The 18,560-nt window shown below is 51.2% G+C and overlaps 10 protein-coding genes across 10 annotated transcripts; 4 read left to right on the plus strand and 6 right to left on the minus strand.

The window, feature by feature from the left end:
- Positions 1 to 1,471: 1,471 nt before the first annotated feature.
- On the minus strand, positions 1,472 to 2,218 carry PV08_00577 (uncharacterized protein; the record flags this gene model as incomplete). The annotated part of the gene is made up of 1 exon (XM_016374942.1): positions 1,472 to 2,218. One exon carries the CDS (start codon positions 2,216 to 2,218, stop codon positions 1,472 to 1,474), a length of 747 nt encoding a protein of 248 aa, XP_016240218.1.
- Positions 2,219 to 2,441: 223 nt separating this feature from the next.
- Positions 2,442 to 3,116, plus strand: PV08_00578 (uncharacterized protein; the record flags this gene model as incomplete). Its single annotated transcript, XM_016374943.1, has 1 exon — positions 2,442 to 3,116. One exon carries the CDS (start codon positions 2,442 to 2,444, stop codon positions 3,114 to 3,116), a length of 675 nt encoding a protein of 224 aa, XP_016240219.1.
- Positions 3,117 to 3,790: 674 nt separating this feature from the next.
- PV08_00579 (uncharacterized protein) lies at positions 3,791 to 5,497 on the plus strand (the record flags this gene model as incomplete). Its single annotated transcript, XM_016374944.1, has 1 exon — positions 3,791 to 5,497. One exon carries the CDS (start codon positions 3,791 to 3,793, stop codon positions 5,495 to 5,497), a length of 1,707 nt encoding a protein of 568 aa, XP_016240220.1.
- Positions 5,498 to 7,200: 1,703 nt separating this feature from the next.
- On the minus strand, positions 7,201 to 8,158 carry PV08_00580 (uncharacterized protein; the record flags this gene model as incomplete). Its single annotated transcript, XM_016374945.1, has 2 exons — positions 7,201 to 7,876; positions 7,938 to 8,158. The coding sequence occupies 2 exons, from the start codon at positions 8,156 to 8,158 to the stop codon at positions 7,201 to 7,203; spliced, it is 897 nt and encodes a 298-aa protein (XP_016240221.1).
- A 628-nt stretch (positions 8,159 to 8,786) lies between these two features.
- On the minus strand, positions 8,787 to 9,467 carry PV08_00581 (uncharacterized protein; the record flags this gene model as incomplete). Its single annotated transcript, XM_016374946.1, has 1 exon — positions 8,787 to 9,467. The coding sequence occupies one exon, from the start codon at positions 9,465 to 9,467 to the stop codon at positions 8,787 to 8,789; it is 681 nt and encodes a 226-aa protein (XP_016240222.1).
- A 1,240-nt stretch (positions 9,468 to 10,707) lies between these two features.
- PV08_00582 (uncharacterized protein) lies at positions 10,708 to 11,075 on the minus strand (the record flags this gene model as incomplete). Its single annotated transcript, XM_016374947.1, has 3 exons — positions 10,708 to 10,831; positions 10,890 to 10,955; positions 11,017 to 11,075. The coding sequence occupies 3 exons, from the start codon at positions 11,073 to 11,075 to the stop codon at positions 10,708 to 10,710; spliced, it is 249 nt and encodes an 82-aa protein (XP_016240223.1).
- Positions 11,076 to 11,953: 878 nt separating this feature from the next.
- On the plus strand, positions 11,954 to 12,607 carry PV08_00583 (uncharacterized protein; the record flags this gene model as incomplete). The annotated part of the gene is made up of 1 exon (XM_016374948.1): positions 11,954 to 12,607. One exon carries the CDS (start codon positions 11,954 to 11,956, stop codon positions 12,605 to 12,607), a length of 654 nt encoding a protein of 217 aa, XP_016240224.1.
- Positions 12,608 to 13,247: 640 nt separating this feature from the next.
- Positions 13,248 to 14,114, minus strand: PV08_00584 (uncharacterized protein; the record flags this gene model as incomplete). Its single annotated transcript, XM_016374949.1, has 3 exons — positions 13,248 to 13,817; positions 13,885 to 13,949; positions 14,042 to 14,114. 3 exons carry the CDS (start codon positions 14,112 to 14,114, stop codon positions 13,248 to 13,250), a joined length of 708 nt encoding a protein of 235 aa, XP_016240225.1.
- A 1,047-nt stretch (positions 14,115 to 15,161) lies between these two features.
- On the plus strand, positions 15,162 to 15,716 carry PV08_00585 (uncharacterized protein; the record flags this gene model as incomplete). Its single annotated transcript, XM_016374950.1, has 1 exon — positions 15,162 to 15,716. One exon carries the CDS (start codon positions 15,162 to 15,164, stop codon positions 15,714 to 15,716), a length of 555 nt encoding a protein of 184 aa, XP_016240226.1.
- A 1,156-nt stretch (positions 15,717 to 16,872) lies between these two features.
- Positions 16,873 to 17,904, minus strand: PV08_00586 (uncharacterized protein; the record flags this gene model as incomplete). The annotated part of the gene is made up of 1 exon (XM_016374951.1): positions 16,873 to 17,904. The coding sequence occupies one exon, from the start codon at positions 17,902 to 17,904 to the stop codon at positions 16,873 to 16,875; it is 1,032 nt and encodes a 343-aa protein (XP_016240227.1).
- Positions 17,905 to 18,560: the final 656 nt, after the last annotated feature.

The raw sequence follows: 18,560 nt of genomic DNA on the forward strand, positions 1-18,560 counted from the left end.
AACACACCCTTCCTCCCTCTCCCATTGTCCCATTCGCCATACCTACGAAACTCTCCGTCGATATTCTCTCTCTCTCTCTCTCTCTCTCTCTCTCTCACACACACACACACCGACCGACCGAAATGAACTCAATTGGAGCTGACGGTCTGACATCTTTTGTATGCGTTTCTATCTATCAGGCCAACGCGGGAGACTTCACCTATATCTTTTACGGCACGTTGGACAAACCGACCGAGTTGCCGCCAAAGGGGGAATTCTTCTGTAGCAAGCGGGATGACTGGATGCCCGAAGTGCCAGGTACGGCCGGACATATCTGTTTCCTTTGCATGCCTGAAATCCAACCGAGATACCCATTCACCACCGCCGCCGCCGCCCCCTTTGGGCGTTTTCTGGCCTTTTTCTTTCGCTTCTCGCTCTCCTCTCCCGCTTGGACCGAAACGAAATTACTAATCTACCGTCGCTGTGTATAGGTATCTTTCACAAACAACAAATCAAAGAGTGACGATGAGAGTACCTGGTCCTATGTCCCGCTGGCCTTCAACAGGAGGAGAAAAGAGGAAGGGAGTGGGAATCATGTACTACGGAATCTAAAATACGTGAATCTCTAGAATAAGAAATACTCTCTGACATCGAGGATTTTCTCCGACGACTCATCTAGTTCGCACGGAAAACTCGTAAATTGTGAGCAGCACAGCTTCGTCAAAGTCTACTTATATACACGCAACAGCTCAGTCGTTCGTACTGCTTGGGACACCGAGTGTAGTCATTGATTTTGGCATAGGTTGTTCCCTGTATCAGATCATCCCTACATGACAGGCGCCTCAAAACATTCTCCAGAAGTGACGGACCTGAGATGGTATCTTGAAGACCTTGTCAAGTTCCCGGAACCCCTGTCATCCATCAGATATGTATATGGTTTGCCCCAGCACTCTACTCCTTATCATTAATTGCCGATGGTGACGAGATGGCTGTCGCTGTGCCCATTTATCAGAAAGAGCCTCTCGAGCAAGCAATAACGAAGAGAACTTTATTCTCCGATTTCGAAAAAAAGTCATCAGTAGCGGCAAGCTCCCCCTTTCGTCACAGAAACGTTGCAACTCATATCCAACCCAACGTTTCTCTATACACAGCTGTCATGATCGATAGCGAAATGTCCAATCGGCATCTGGAAAAAGAAATTGGTTCAGAGGCCTAGAGTGGACGAAAGTGCGCGCATGTCATCGCCAGCTGCGTAGTATGGGACCTAGTTCAGAAAGAAGGCTAAAGTGTTCGCCATTGCTCCCGGGTGTGTTGAAGTTGATGTTCTGGTGCGAAGGATCAAAACCAGCCAAGCACAACTTCTCGTCACGGGGGCGGTAACTTAAGAACATTCTTTGGCCGAACGCCAAAAAGTGAGAGCCATATAATGCTGTCATGGTCTGCTGGGACTGAGAAAAGCGACGCGTGGTCATAGCAGTCGCTGGACTGATCCTTATTTCTCACCACCACCTCCAGACATGGTAAGCATTACAGCAATCAATAACACCCACCAGTACTTCTGGAAGAAGCTCTTCTCCGGTTGTTCTTCCTGGACAATTTCTCGTCCTTCGGCATCGACTTGAGGTGGAGCTCGACTAGCAAGCGATGGAACTGGGCCAGGAACAGAAGTTATCAGGTTGACCTTGATAGGCTCGTACAGAGCCAATTGTCTTGCAGCTTCTTCCCTTGCTTTCTTTGTATTTGGTACTGGAGGTCGGGCAGGTATGGGCTTTCCCTTTGCCTTTGCTCTTTCCACCTTCTTTCTGTACCGCTCCTCTTCTTGTGATAGTGGGGGTGGTGAAAGGCTTGAGATCGACGCGGAGAACACAGACCCGTCACTTGGAGAGATCCAGAGGTCAATTTTCTGGTGAAGGTCCTCACTGAACGTGGTCAGAGAAGTGACTGTAGAGCTGCCATTTGGGAGCAGTATGCGGAGAAGTATCGCGGATGTCGGTTCGGGAGTGGTTGATTTCAGAGAGTCCAGAGTTGGAGGAGTCCACGATGACAATGAATGTTTCTTGGATTTCGGGTCGTAGAAGACAGTGGCCAGCGGCTTGACGGAGGACGAGCCAATTACTTCGTATGAGAGGGTGATCGACTTTGGTAGCTTTGAAGCATCACTGGTCGTGCCTGTTGTGCTTGCAGCCAGAGCAGTGAATGCAAAGACCAGGAACAGCACCAAATCACGAAGAGCCCGCATCTTTGGGGTTGGTCGTATAATGAACGGGGCGCTGAGGACAAGGTGAGGTGAAAGAGACGACAAAGGAATCACCGATGAACTTGTATGCTGACCGTGACGGCGGCAGCGACTGCACAAGAGTAAGGAAAGTCAGCCGAGGAGGTCGATTTAACTGCTCTTGCAGTCGCGACTGCCTCAAGCAGCTTTTACTGCCTCCTTCCAGCGCAGCAAACATGTAGTCATAATGTCTTCCCTCCAGGATCTCCCTGGAGATTCCTCTTTTCCTTCTCTTCACCATGACACTCTCCCAGACTATCTCTTTGACACAGACTCAGAAGACAGCATGTCAAGCACCGACCAAGGAGACAACAAGGAGAAGGACAAGGATAAACTCGATCCTGAAGTCCTCAAAGATCTTGAGAAGCATCAAGGCTTCATGAGGCAAGCAATCAATGTCGCTGAGGATGCTCTCGCAGGAGGCGAAACCCCGGTTGCATGTGTTCTCGTCCTCAACGGAGAGGTCGTCGCTCGAGGAATGAATGACACCAATCGATCACTGAACGGTACTCGCCATGCTGAATTCCTCGCCACCGCGGAGTTTCTCTCCAAGTACCCACTGAGCAGATTCAAGGAAACCGATCTCTATGTCACCGTGGAACCGTGCATCATGTGTGCTTCGGCTCTGAGACAGTACGGAATTCGCTGTGTCTACTACGGCTGTGGAAACGATCGTTTCGGTGGCAATGGAAGCGTTCTTGCGGTTCATTCAGACAAGGGTCTGGAGAAAGGCTATCCGAGCTACGGGGGGATTTTCAGGAAAGAAGCCATCATGTTGCTACGCCGATTCTACATTCAGGAGAATGAGAACGCACCCAATCCTCGCGCAAAGGGCAACAGAGAGCTGAAGCCAGTCGTCTGATCTGCGAGATCTGGCCGTGAGGGACTCACACTACGCTACCGAGGCTAGCTGAGCAGTGACAGAGGAGTTATCAAGTATCCGAGTTGAGGGAAACGAGCAGTGGAACCCGTATGCAGCTACTCAATTCACATATGGGGCGAGATGGTCCTTGCTGGAGGCTACCATCAACGTTGCTCATGACAATGAAAAATCCACGCCCAGCCAGCAATAGTCGCCGGCGGCTCAACTTCACTATCGTGAGATTTTTGTCTCTTTATTAACGCTCTTTGTATTGTTCATCTTTGTATACCAACCTTGCATTCCATTCACCTATCTTATTCATCCCGATTCATGCATTGTCTTGGTGTAGTGTGCAGTGCTTAGTCATGTATTGAATGCCTCATTAGCGCGTTTGTCGAGTCCAATCACAACAACAACTTTTTTTGCTCGCATACCCTGCAGGCATCTGATCGACTTTCCCATTAATCATCTTGTCCTGCTGTTCACACTTCCCATCATCCGACTTGTGAACTGTCTTTTCCTGGACGTTGTTCTACTTTCGAACTACCAGCATAGCGTCGTCGCTGCGTTGTACAGTAGTTCACCACTCCGTGGTACTGCCATCTAAGTTCACACGAGAGAGATCCTCCGCCAGCACACGCTCGAACCTGTCTCGGCGTCCTCACTTCACCGGCATGGCATCCGCCCGTGCTAGAAAGCCAGCTGCGGCTGAAGCACCCAAAAAATCAACCAAGGACTCAAAAACAAAGGAGTCTGCGGCACCCAAGAAACCCGCACCAGCCAAAAAGACCTCCCCCAAGGCTGCAAAGACAGCTCCTAAGAAAACCTCTCCCAAGACTACAAAGACGACTCCTCTACCTGCATCCGCACCTGAGCAGATCTCCAAGAAGCGCAAGGCTGAGGACGACGCAGACGAAGAGCCCAAAGTCAATGGAGTAAAGAGAGTGAGGGCTAAGTCTGCCACACCAGTCGCGGAGGAACCAAAAAAGAAGACCACCGCAGCGAAAACCACAACCGCCAAGAAGACCAAAGCAAAGGCTCAGATCAATCACACTCCTACTGAGAAATTGAATGTCTTTGTCTTCGGTGAGGGATCCTCTGGCGAACTCGGCCTAGGAAGTGCAAAGGGTCAAGTCGAAGTCAAGAGACCGCGCTACAATCCCAACCTGGCTCCAGAAAATATCGGAGTTGTTGCTCTGTCAGTCGGTGGAATGCATACTGCAGCTCTTACACATGACAGCAAAATCTACACATGGGGCGTCAACGATCAGGGTGCCTTGGGTCGAGACACAACTTGGGAAGGCGGACTGCGAGACATGGACGACAATGATGATGACGACAGTGATTCAGACAGTGGCTCCGAGACTGCCATCAATCCCAAAGAATCTACACCTGGCGAGGTCGACACGTCGGGACTTCCCCAGGGCATCACTTTCACCCAGGTCTCTTGCACCGACAGTGCAACTTTTGCTCTCACAAGTGAAGGAGATGTCTACGGCTGGGGCACATTCCGTTCGAACGAAGGTATTTTCGGTTTCGACCCTCAGACCCTGGTGCAGTCTCGCCCCAAATTGATCAAGGGAGTCAGCAAGATCACCAAACTCGCCACTGGCGCCAACCATGTCCTCGCCCTTTCACAAAATGGCATTGTCTACGGCTGGGGAGCAGGTCAACAGGACCAACTTGGTCGTCGAATTTTGGAAAGAAGAGCAGCAAATAGCTTGATTCCCATGCCCATTGGTCTCCCCAAGAATATTGTCGGCCTTGGAGCCGGCTCCTACAATTCCTTCGCAATTAGAGCAAACGGCGATGTCTACTCCTGGGGTTTGAACAACTTTGGCCAGACTGGTATCCCCAAGGAGTTTGACGAGACCGGAGCTAGCATCGGCTCTGACGTCCACCACCCTATCGTCATCGAAAGTCTCCATGGTAAAGGAAAGGTCATCTGCATCCAGGGTGGCGCGCACCACACTGTTGCTGTTACAGACAAGGGCGAGCTTCTCACCTGGGGTCGATTGGATGGTTGCCAGACCGGCCATAAAGTCTCGGAACTCCCCCAGGATGACGTCGTTCGTGACTTGGCTGGCCATCCGCGTATCTTGACCGTTCCCACCCAAATTCCTAACATCAACGCCGTGTTTGCTTGCGCTGCGTCGGATCACTGCATCGCCATCGACAAGAACGGCAAGGCGTATTCATGGGGGTTCAGCACGACATTTCAGACCGGTCTCGGTACTGACGACGATGTCGAGACAGCTACGCTTATCGACAACACTGCCGTGAGGGACAAGAAACTTGTGTGGGCAGGCGCAGGAGGACAATTCAGTGTCGTGGCGGGTGTTCCAGCTCCAATGGTCAACGGTGTCAATGGTCATGCTTGATTTTTCGGTATGTCTCATCGCGAAATGACTCAACATCGGTGGAATGAATCAGGAAATGAACGAGGAGTCAACGTTAAGGAAAATGCCGTCGGGGGTGGTGCGTGGGTGCATGAGGCACAGAATGAATTTCAGAAATTGAAAATGTTTTTAATAAGGGGTCGGGACAGTCGGTCGATGAATGGGGTAGTCATTTCTTTTTGCATGGGCGGTGTATATCTGTGCCCGGATGTGTTTTTAGGAAACAGCAACAAAGAGAGAAAAAGTTTTCACTTTTCCAGTTGGTTGGAAGTCTCGAGATGGTTCGCTAGGATCGTCAACAAGGGCCTTAAGGGGCATTCATTGATCCCGGATCAGCCACCGCGGTGGCAGCACAGCATCACTTTGTATCAGTATTAATTTTTTCCAAGGCGCGAGGTGCGCATTGAAGGAAAGGGCAGTTGGTTGGTGAACATTGATTGATGGGGTTTCATGGTGCCTTGGCCAGGGGAATGGAATTCGGCTATCTCGATCGTCATTTTGAATCGAGGCATGCCACGGGACGAGAACAGAGAGCATACCAGGTACCTTACGCATGCAGGTGGTGGGTAGGCTGGAGTTCCCGAAGGAATGGGAGAAGGTGGTTTGTTTGACTAGATAGATAGATAGATACCTTGCCTTACATTACCTACGTACCCTGGGTAGTAGGTAGGGAGGTAGGTAGGTAGTAAGTAGGTAAACAGGTAATATTCTCGATTGCTACATCCTTCGTCTTGTTTATTAATGTCATCACCACCGCTCTTCTTGCAATTGTATCTTCAGACTACCTGCCAGAGATACCAGCTAGTATGTTGAATTTAGTAGGATGGCAATTGATTGACAGCATTCATTGCACGGCCACTTATAATCGAAAATGTGGCCTCGGAACTCTTCGAAACGAGGACTTCAACTGTGAAAAATAAAAATAAAAGCACTGAACATCACTGAAAAAGGGGCCCTGTCCAAAAACGTGACCGACCCAACTGATCAATACATCCTATGACCCGTAGGGCCGTTTCATCCATTCGTATCTCGTACACTTGAGGTCTCGAGGTGTGGTCTGCCTTTGCCATACCATCACCGTCGCCTGCTCGTCGCGTCGTAACCAAGGAGTACACACCCCCGCCTCATTCCAGACGTGTTCGAACCATGGTATATACCTGATATGTCTGGTGTATTGCAGAAATGTCGACGACGCGCTCAGTGGGTGATTCGCGACGACGACATTTCCGCAAGGAAGACGAGGAGACAACCGCTGCCTTTGAGGCACGATGCATGGTTGGGGCGCATGGTAAATAGGGCTCTCGGGGCACAAGACAAAAAGTCCGTGGCTGGCGATATGGTGGACGCGGTACGTTGGCCACTGGAGATGCGTATGCCCTAGTGACGACCAACATAAGCCGGGAAACCCCCATGGCTTAAGGTCTGTTCTTCGTGCCTGGTTCATTCCCGAAATTCTGGTATCGATCAGAGCAGAGCAGGGGCTAGCTATATCGGTGACGCGTATTTGCCACCGCTTGACAGGGTACAATACACGTAGTGTACAGGGATCTCGATGGAGCTCCCCCTATCAACTCGGACACCGGTGCATGCTTCTGCTCTCCACTGTTGAAACAACTTGGGATAAGTTTTATCTCGATTGGCCGTACTTGCATTCGCAATGCAAACACCACGATCAGAGGCGTATGTCAAGGTAATTGACGCCCGCTAGACTCTTCGGCATTCGCACCATGAACTGAGGGTTGTGTCTCCTCCGTATCATTATTGTCTGCTGTCGGTGGCTCAGCAGCGACCTCGGCGGTTGCCGTGGGACGCGCAGGAGATGGCACATTTGCTTGCTGTATCCGTGTCTGCAGCTCTCTCGATGCTGTTACCGCAGGATGCTCACGCGGTCCTTCCAGATGCTCAGAATGCGAATCTCCCCCCTCCGGCACCGCCTGTCCAGCTGCCCTGACCTTCTGTGGATCTTGGTGGGCTCCCAGGATATCGTACTTGCATAACGGACAGTCATGGTGTGCACGTTCAACCCAGAGATTGAGACAATTGGTGTGGTAGACGTGGCAGCACTGCAATTCCCGTATAGTATCGGAGTCTTGGATTACGTCCAGGCAGATGGCACAGATGAGCTTGGTCGAGATAGTGGCGAAGGTCTTGACGTGATGTTCTTCTTTGTCGGAGCGCCAGTGGCGCAACGTTTGCGAAGGTGCCACCTGCTCGAGCTTCTTGATCCTTTTGCGGTGTTTGGCGGCGATGCTGCTGCTCGGAGAGCCATATTCGGCCTCGACTCGCCAGGCCGAGTCGGATGTCGATGACTCGTTGTCAGAGTCGTCCTCACCGCTGCGAATTTTGCGATAAACGACGTACCTATTTGCGTGGTTATGGTGGAAACAAATGCGGGGGAACAAAAGCCGAGACTGCTACTTACGATATAATGAGGGCAAGGAATATAAGAACGGTAATTGACACAGCAATAAATGCTGTTGCTGTCCCATTGTAATTCGGAGGGTTCAGGTCGTCCACGTTGGTCGTACTATTTGTGCTTGATACTGCGGCCCTTGAAGCAAATGTGAAGCTCACAGGCTCGGGGCTTTCGTCACGCGTCAACGGCCATGACAGCTCAATAGTCTGCTGGTTGGGAATGTACATGATCTCGGTAGATCTTCTAGAGCATGCGTCCTGACAAAAGCTGTGTCGTTGGATGTAAAGGTCTCGGTCCGTGAAATGCGTGCCATCAAGGAGTGTCGCCGCCCCATAAATGGTTGCCAAAGAAGGCGTTTGTGATCTTGGGACTTTTCTACAAAAATGGTCAGCAGTGCTACCGGCCTACCGCCACAAAAGCCTATCGAGGCTAGAATGGTATGATGGTCATGTCTGTGGCTGCGGAGAGAAATGCCTGGAAGGCCAGCAGCAGCTTGTGACTCGAGCCACAAGTCTGGGAGCCTCTCAATGACCCAAGGATTGCGCCAGCATCTCGGCGTGCTCACTATTGACGCGTGCATGAAAAGTGGTGTGATTCTGTTACCGAGAGCAAATGGCGTCGAGATCAGATGGACCGAAAAGTTTCGAAGGCCTTGAATAGCCGGAAGTTGCCGGGTCGGATAAACGTTCCATCGAAAATCCGGAGTCACTAGCGCGTTCACCTCCTTTTTCTAGCCCAAGCAGACTGAGACGACGTAGACTCACAGTATCCATGTTATACATATTAACAATGTGTGTCTTTATCCCTACTGCCCAAACGGTAGATAGATGCCGTCAAACTGTACCAGTCCGTGCCCTAATTGAACGATCGAATTCTCATGGCTGCTTCCGCCAGCCTCACCGACTCCATCTCCTGTCCTTTCAATACACTGACCAAGATATTCTCGCCATTCTTCCCTACAGCGTGAACAATGACATTCTCACCGAAACCACAGTCTTTCTCGGCTGGCGCAGCTTCGTCGTACTGCTCGAATGACTCTTTCGTCACCCCGTCCTCAGGCGAAAGGAGAACTTGACTCGCAAACTTCCTGGCCTCTTCGTAGGTCTTGAATGAGCCCTCGACATTGGTGTCTCTGGCCTGTCCACTGTCGTCCTCCGAGTACTCGACGTTTGTCTGGACTACATGGTACAGGTCGAAATGAATCTTGTGATCTTCCCCAAGCGCCGTGAAGCCTTGGACGTTGGGCGTCGTTGCCACGCTGATGCGGAAAATGGTCTGATCTGGAGCCACTGCATGTACACAGAGACCTGTTCTTCTCTTGATGCCGTGCTCGAGAAACTCTTCGCTTTTAGTATCGTATTCGGTGAACCATTCTCGCTCGTATCCTGCTTCGAACAACGTCTTGTGTGCTTGTGCTTTGGCGGCTTTCAGGTTTTCGAATGTGCCGCACACTCGTAGCTTTTCCACTTCCTCGTTCACATCTTTGGGGTTGTGGGAAACCGAAAACAGGACGTGGTACAGGTTATCACTGGCCATGTTTGCTTGTTGTTGGTATGGTGGTGCTTCTCTTTGGTGTTTGATGTGTAATCCGTATTTTTTAGGGTTACAAGTATTGCTCGTGATCTGCTGTACGCATAAATATGAAAGGGTATGGGTTGACTTCTATATAACTGATGGCCGTGGCGAGACTTATCCCGATCGAGAAGAATCATATCCGTCAATCTGCAGCAGCTTCTCACCTCTCGGGCACCACTTGTACATCAGCGCCCAAAGCTCATTGATCTTCCGCTTGTGGTCTGATGGGACTAGAACATGGTGAGATGGGCCAAGGACGGATGGAGGGCTGACATGACCCGACCGCACATCGTTTCCTCGACCTGGGAAGAGTAAGGATGAAAGAATGAGCGACATCAAACAAATGGCTCATTGGGTGGATGCTTTGCAGGGTTTCCAGGCAGCGAAGAGTGAGTATCAACGAAACATGGTGCCAATTCATTACAGTATGGTTCACCAACACAAGACTCATCAAATGACAGTCCATGAACACGAGGACAGACGAGCTCTTCAAAGTCCCCTCTTGGTGCGGGATTTCACGGGTGGTGTAATTTTCCTCAGGACATCCTTGGGAAGCTCTGCACCTGTGGTGTGATTGTTACATAACAAGCGAAGTGGATTATACCCCTTTTCGTTACCGTCCATTTCCCCGGATTTTTGCACGCAACGCCAGCTCACCAGGGGATTTCTTGGATGGTATGATGGAATGACGCTTTTCGATTCGAGAGCAGAATCTTGAGATATGTGGTGTCATGAAAACGAGTTTGAGACGAGCTTACCCCGGATTTCGGGCGATTTTTTGGCAGACTATTCCCTATGGAAGTAGAGTAAACAAAAAAAAGATTTAAAAAAGTCATGTCCCGTTGTTTCAGCTACTTCAAGTCAGATAGAGTTGGTCTGGAAAGAATTTTGATGTTTGCTGGCCATAGTTTGATGATTCTTGTGGCCGAGGAAGAATGTATTAGAACGTATCGGACAGTAAATGCCGTTCGCCCGCAGTTAGGATATCTGCCACGCTTGGATGTAGCATTGTGTATGAAGTCTGCCATCTAAATGGACCACGCTTGCTTCGTTTATAACCATTTGGTCTCATCGGGTTCTCATGGTCGATAGAACTGATGTACCCCGCGACGCCAATGACCCAGTCAAGATATTGATGGGTGATCTCTGAAATTTGCCCAAACGCCCGTATTTGTCGTCATTACAGCTTGCTCTCGGCTAGTCATTGCCCTTCATTGGGGGCTTCTTGCCGCCGCCTAGCAGCCTCTTCCATTTCGTCTAGATGTTGTTCGAAGTCGGCCAGTTGCTTTTTCTGGGCCATCAACCTCTCTCTCATCTTTTTAATGCTGTCCCAAGATGTTAGCATCGCTTGTCAAGTACCCGAGGGAGTGTTCCAATACTCACTTGTCTACCTCGTGTTGTCTGAACCAAACATTTTCTATGGATTGCTCTCGTCGGGTGAATGAATCACTGCAAGCGATGTCAGTACATATTTACTGACTACGGGGACATGCATGTGTTTGTCACTTACCCTGCGGCAATACCTCCTGACCTGACAGCACCTGTATCACCTTCGGCTCTCATTGGCATCACCGTTGAGAATGATTGACAGAATGCTGGTGTTTTGATTCTGGTCATACACGACCTTGGCATTGTGGTTCGCAACATTTTGATCTTGTTGTTGTTGTTACGGTGTGGAACGATTGACTTTTGGGTGACGAGTTTCTTGAACTCTTCGATTGGTGGTAGAGATGTGATTGGATGTCTTGTTTGTTTGCTTGGTATGATGGGAAAAGCAGAGACCAGAAACCCCCGGCTGGCCTGAAGTATATATATCAAACAACAATAAGCAAGGTCTGGTAGGATCGCCGCTCAACCCAGGCTACATTGCAGTGAAACCATGTATTACCGTCTGGTGATTACGCAGGCTGAGGAAGACTCTAGCGAGTTTTGCGTTGGGTACTGCGCTTGCAAGTGAAGAGGCATTTTGGGCGCTCGGCTGTGCACGCCCCGCTTTTCCAGGGGCTCCAGCCTTCTCAGCGTCGCCCGGAACGTGACCGTGGATTTGACCGGGGAGCTAAAACGGGCCTTTACCCCATCACACCACCCTCATGCAACAACCTACGCACGCATCCACGGTGCTTGCCGATGCCCGTCTCCAGATTTGTCTTCTCTATCGCATGATTTGAAGTCGGGACATCGTTCCCGTGACCCGGGGAACGAACGTGCTCGTCACTTCTGGCTCAGGCCAAGCCAGAAAATTTGAGGGAGTCGACGTGATGGACGACTTAGTGCGAGTGGCAGAGTGCTGGTGGTTGCAGAAGACTCGGAGAACAAATAGGTCGAAACATCCCGGACTCAATTGAAAGAGTCAAGATCAAACGCAACACCGACACAGATCAAAGCTACATAACCAAAACACATACAAACAAAAACAATCATCCAAGACGAGTGGTCTAGCTATGCCAATGGCGTTCCTCTACGCATATCCAGACGTTGACCCGTACCCGACCACCCATGTGGCGCACACCTTCCCCGAGAAGGGACACCATCTACGCCACATTCCTATCCCCTATCTCGCGCACAAGGCGCACAAGATCTTCCACGACAAGGACCAGGATGTCCACGTACCCAGGACCGACGTAAGGGAGACCCCAAAGAGCTTCTACGTCGAGGTCGAACTGCCTGGCATCAAAGACAAGACCGAGCTCCATCTACGTTGGACGTCTACGAGGACCCTGCTTGTGACCAGCAAGATCACCAGGCCCGAGATCCCAGAGTCGGAAATGGTCTACGATCCCGACACCGAAGGCATCCTGGAGCCTACACCGACCGAGGAGGAGCGCGAGGAGAGACCTGTCGAAGGCGGAGAGGCAAAGAAGGAGGAAGAAACCCCCGCCAAGTTGGAGCCGCATCTGACTGTGCACGAGAGACTGATTGGCGATTACATGCGTGCTTTCAATTTCCCGGTCGACGTTGATCGCGACGAAACGCATGCGAAACTGGACGCTGGACTGTTGAAGGTCATTGTGCCAAAATTGACGCACGGAACTGCTATTTCAAGGCATGTTTCGGTCAATGTGCATGATGGGGATTCCACCAAGGAAGCACCGCCAGCTTGAGTTGGGAGAGAGAGGACACACGGTCAAGGATCAAGGCGAGAGTTATCAGTTGAACGCGTTTGTTTCAGTATGGCTCTAATCTGGGATCGCCAGACCCCACAGCTCGCGCGGTGGCAATGTGCAATTCATAATCGTTAGCGTTATGATCGTATGGGATTAATATTTAGTCTACGGAGATGAGAATCCGCCCGAAATGGCAATTCACATCCTTTTTGAACAACATCAACACGACCTTAGAGGACAATGTGAAATGGAAGCCCTCAAGAGCAGAATTGGACGCAGTCGTTGACGTCCAAGTATTCAACTTCAGTCCTTGATAGCAGGAAATTTCCGGAACGACTACAAGGAACACCCAATGCATGAGTCAAGGGCACCAGCAGTACAATGCAGACTAGGAATTTTCACAATTGATTAATATCCTAATAGGTTTACAACCTCGTCGAGATTCTCCTTTTCGACTTCGAAACTGTACATAACAATACAAAAGTGTCGAAACAGTGGTCATCAATGTCATAATCACAGGTCGTATCAATCTCCTGGAACCCACTTGATTGCCTATCCTGTAGGCTCAACAAGGGTTTCCGGACGCCAGCCAAAAGTCGGAAAGAAATCATGCACTTCGACTCTTGCTGGGCTTTCCTCAATCGTACGAAGCGTAAAAAGCTTCTTCAATGGCATCTTCCTCTTCGTCAGCGTCGGACATGTCGTCCTCTACGCCGCTCTCAGTGCGCTCTACCCAGGCGTGCGTTGCCCGGGTTTCATCCTCCGGCCACCAGCTCATGGGGAGGTGAGTCTCGGAAGAATGTCGTCTGTGGTGATGAGGCGCGTGTTCCTCGTGGTTGGCATGTGGGACCGAAACCTCGACGAAACTCGGCCTTCGCTCCTTGTCGTAGGACTTTTTTTCTGAGCTGCGGTCGGCCTCGACGGATGCCTTGAGAGGAGTAGGGTCCACGGTTTTCTTCTCCACAATCGTCGAGGGAGGCGTGGTGCCGGTGTTCATGTGCTCTGTGGGCCTTCTCGTGGCCTTGAATGGCACTGCCTTGGATTTCGCCGGCTGTTCTGGCTCTGGTTCGAGAGGAATAAACCCATGTGCGAATGCTGGTTCCTTGAAAAGGAGTTCGCTGACGTCGCAGTCGTTGTAGAATGATATAAAGGCGTTGTCTCTGACGCCGGCTACTCCCTCAGAACCTCGTCTCTGAGGTCGGACAGCCTAGACAGGTATTGTTAGTGGGCCGAGAGATGGCCGGAGGGAAGGTTGTTCAACAGGTGGTGCTTACTGGTGCGGTTTCTGAGATCATCTTTGTAATTGGTGGTGTAGTGGTGGTGGAGTTTTCGGACTGTGCTTGAGATGTGCGTTTAGATGTAGGTTGATACTACAGATTCACGTTGCAGTGACGGGCTGGATGGAGGAGAAGTTCCGTCCCGAGAACCTACCATAGTCAACCATGGTTTTTATATCGAACATCAGCTTGCTGATCGGCGACACCTGCTTATCGAGATACGACATGTTTTGCGCTCAGGTTACTCAGCACCTGGCAGGCCCGATAGAGAGGGGAGAGAGTTGGCTCTTGCGAGTGGTATGACAATGAGGCATCAACTGGTCGAGATCAAAGGTGGAATTATCATGGAAGGTCGGATGGTGTGACTTGTAACAGGTGCTTTCCATACTGACGAGCGATTTTGGTGTAGCTGTGTACTGAAAACCGTACCGTATTGTATCTCCGTCACCCGATATGTGGCTCTCGGTAAAAATCACTCACCTTTTCTCAACAACCTTAGCGATTCTTCTCTCAGGACCATCAGCCTATGCATGACTCGTCTCTACGTCTTGCGCCATTTCTCGCCGTGAATGTTGGCTCGGCGGGCTAGAGCCTTGGATACCCCAGATTTCCCATCGTCATGCTGGACTCTACCCACCTCCTCGCGTAACAATCATCTGATATTGCAGAGCACTGTTCTGATTCCTGGAAACGACTGCCCGAGACATTCTCGAGGCCTCAGAGCTCCTCGCTTGCTGTGCGCAGAAACGCTGTTGTACCACCATGCGAATGCACTGTTGTTTCTAAATACCAACCTACTAATCTCGGCGGCAATGGGGATTAGTCGCCTATCAATCCCGCCAGACACCCAATATATGCCACGGAAGAAGGATGTGCTCAACTCATCTCCCGGACTCGATCAATCTCCAACGTAATGCCAATATGACCGGCCATTGGTCGCGTGCACGCTCGAGGCTGTGTTTTGTGCACGCTATATGCGAAACAAGCGCGATGCCGTGACCGCTGGAGCTTCCTCGGCCGGTTACGAATTCAGGTTCCCTTGGATTCCGTACTCCGTATGCACAGCGCCACCTATGACTCTCTGTTGTCCGGGTAAGTATAAATATTCCCTGCCCCTTTCCAACCCCACGGCCTTGGTTCGTTTTAGTTTCAGATTCCCCCAGAGAAACAAATGTATCATTATACGTAGCACACCGCTACAACATAGCCACCACAAACATTAACACTCGAACAAAGCACACAAACACAACACAACATTGGAGAAGAAAGAAGAAATGGTAGATGTTACCATCACACTCAGCACTCCGGGACTACACACGGCCCCGGTCGACGAAGCCGTGGAGTATCCCTTTGAAGGAGAGAGCGATACTCGCACTCAGCAAGCAGCGCCACCCGAGACGGCGACGAGGTCCAACATGGTCTGTCATACAACTCAGACTGACCCTTTGGACGACGAGATGGTCACGCGGGTCAAGTCCTCCACAGGACGGTCCCGGTCACCGTCTCCGTCGAGAAAACCAAGAGCACTCAAAGCCTGGACCGAACAGATTCGCAACCGGCTGTCGAGCCCACAAAGGCACAGAGTGGGACCAGTAACTATCGACTCTACAGGGATCCATCTAGCTCCTCCGACCAGTGAGTCGCCGTTACGCCCTGCCACGCCAGCTGCGGATTTGTACAGAGGTCAAGAAGACGGTAATTTTGGTATGACCTTTGAACAACCAGATCATCCCCACCTGCGCAAAGGTCGCAAACCTCTGTTTTGCCATCAAAATTACGAAGATCACAAGCACAGGATGATGATGGATTGGGTCGAAAGACGAGGATGAAAAATCTGTCGAGACTGAATGCCCTTGTTCCCCAACCCACTTGTCTTCAGGAGAATCGCGCATCGAGCCACAAAATTGTTACCTACCCACCCACCCACCCACCCATACACATCACCAAGCATCTGGCTTGTTCTTTCGGAGTCGAGGTTCATGGAGTTGACAGGATTGAGACAACCACAAATATGTGAACTTGTAGTGTATGGCTGGTCATGGAAGAAGAAGATGCAACCTCTATGGACGCGAGTTGTTGTGATCACTTCCACAACCTCAGGGGCCAGGGAGTCACTCAATGCTCGCTCCATCAAGACCATCCATCACCAATATTTTTTTGGACTTGGCCCCCAGAAAAGTCGTTCCGTCGAGGACAACCACGAAAAGAAGTGTTTCTCGGAGAATAATGATGGGCTGAGGGAAACATGGCAGATGGCGGCGCTTCGATAGGTTCAGTGACTGGGGTGGCAAATAACAAGATTGGAAGGCGACTGATTAACGACCCAGGTATCTCCCTACCTATGTGTATTCCTATTGATATTGGTATTGGTATTGGTATTGATATTGATATTGACTTTGACAATGGCATTTGGCATTGGAATGGATAATAGGAACTGGCTGGTTAGCTATCTCGGCAGGTAAGGATGCGGCATCCGCGTTTGGGGCAGTTTTGATGATGATGATGTGGTGAACCCCCTTATGTTGAAACAACTTCACATCCTCCTCCCCCTTTTCACCTATGGGGGTCATTCTTTGATTGTAAGGGGTCTGAAATTGCTTCCGAACAACTTAATGTGTATGTATGAACCGAGGCTTAACACGAATGCCAGCCATGATATCGGTCGTGATTGAGCGATAAGTAGGACTATGAAATGTACGATAGCAACACTCTCTTATAATTTCATTCAAATCGACTACGCTCCTCTTCAGACATAATAAATATAATAGGATGACATGCCCCCTCCTACTTGTTGTGCCTTTCCGCGGTACTTGACTACCTACCATCGTTCAACGTTTCAATCCGTCATCTTTTTCAACATCACAACATCACAACCTTCCAAAACATGCCGGTTAACCTCCGGGCCTCTCTCTCCCCCTCTACCCCCCAACACACACACACACACACACACACACACACCCACACCCCTACACATTCAACCCCATTCTAAAATATGGCAACTCCATTTACAGGACTCGCGACCCCTCCCGGGACATAACAAGGCACACTTGCGAGGAAAAAGGTCCACCTGTTCTGCCTCTTGCACTCGGCACTGAGTTTCTCCAGGTCGAGCAGTTCGCCGATGTTGCAGCCCCAGCCGGCAAGGAGGACTTCGTGCATGCTCCAGTCGAACGGGGTGGGCCACCTCTCGAAACTGGGGTGGTCGCTCGCGACGGCGCTGAAGTTGTCCCAGATCCAGCGCAGGACGCGGTCGGACTGCTCGACGCCGCCCAGGCCCGGCGGGCTCGAGTTGACGAGGCGCTGGATCTCGGCGTCCGAGTCCGGGTCGGCGTCGTCCACGAGGCGGCGGTACGCCTTGAAGAAGCCGCTGCGCACGACCAAGATGTCGCCGAAGCGGGGCCGCGTGTCGTTCTGCCACTTGAGCGTCTCGAGGAGCCACTCGAACTTGATGCCGCTGGTCTGGAAGGAGTGGAACCCTCCCTCCGCGCCGACGACGTCCTTGCCCGGCCCCTCCTCGAGCCACGCGCCGAAGTCCACGAGGACCCCGCGGCCCATGATTCCGCCGCGCTCGACCGCCCCGTGGATGCCCAGCACGTTGGGGTTCGCCTGGCCTTTCGGCGTCGTGCCCGCGATGTCCTCGACCCTCGCGCCGTTGTAGAACCGCTGCGCCGCCTGGTACCCAAAGTGCCGCAGGCCGTCCCACTGCGTCGACGACTGCGTGTTGAAGTGCCACGTGTCGTCGTGCACGATGCGCGGCCGCTTCTGGTACACGTCCTTCTTGAACACTTGGCGCCCGAACAGCGGCCTGTCGCCTTGGAAGTCCAGCGGCGCGTCCAGCGGGATGCGCACCCCCGTTTTGATCTCGGACGCCGCCGCCGCCGACACCACGGCGGGCGTTTGCCGGTTGAGGAACCCGACTTCGTCGTCGGGTCCGTAGGCTCCCCACGCGTTGAGACGTGTTGACGAGTCGTCTTTGTTGAGTGGGAGCGCAGAAAAGGGGACTGGTGGACCGGCCATTTTTCTTTTCTCTTTCTTTTTCTTTTTCTTTTTAACAAAAAGTAAAGGAGTTTGCAGGAATCAGTTGCTTGTTGGTGCTACTGAGCTGGTTGGTTGGTTGGTTGGTTGGTTGGCTGGCTGGCTGGCCGGCTGGTGTAAGAGGTATACCTCACACAGAGGCGTGAGTGTGAAGAGTGAAGAGTGATAGGCGTGTTGTCACCAGTCGTAGGTAGGCATGTATCCCGTAGATATTCAGAACACCTATTCAAAAAGTGAAGAGTGAATGATACAAGGTGCTCACACTTCCACTTTCGGATTGCTTGATGGACGGCAAGCCCAGGTCAGTGACGGATCAGACCTTTGGAGGTGTTTTGGGGTTGGGTACGAATCACGAACCGAGTCCCGAGAAGGAGGGAATCCCAGCAAAAGGAAGAAGACCACGAAGAACGGAGTACCCAACTGATATAGGACAAAGGTAAACGACCCACGGGTGTCGGTAATCTCGTCGCCATAGCAGTGACATATTTCCCTATCCAGTACTTGACTCCTGGTGAGGGGGAGAAGCGCGATGAGGGGCAACAATACGAGTAGACTCATCCAAAAAGGGCTCTGATCGAAAGTAACTTAAATCTCTTAACCGAGGGTCCCAGTCGAGAGACACTATGTACCTCACCTAC

Source organism: Exophiala spinifera (assembly GCF_000836115.1).
Source record: "Exophiala spinifera strain CBS 89968 unplaced genomic scaffold supercont1.1, whole genome shotgun sequence".
Classification (NCBI taxonomy): Eukaryota; Fungi; Ascomycota; class Eurotiomycetes; order Chaetothyriales; family Herpotrichiellaceae; genus Exophiala; species Exophiala spinifera.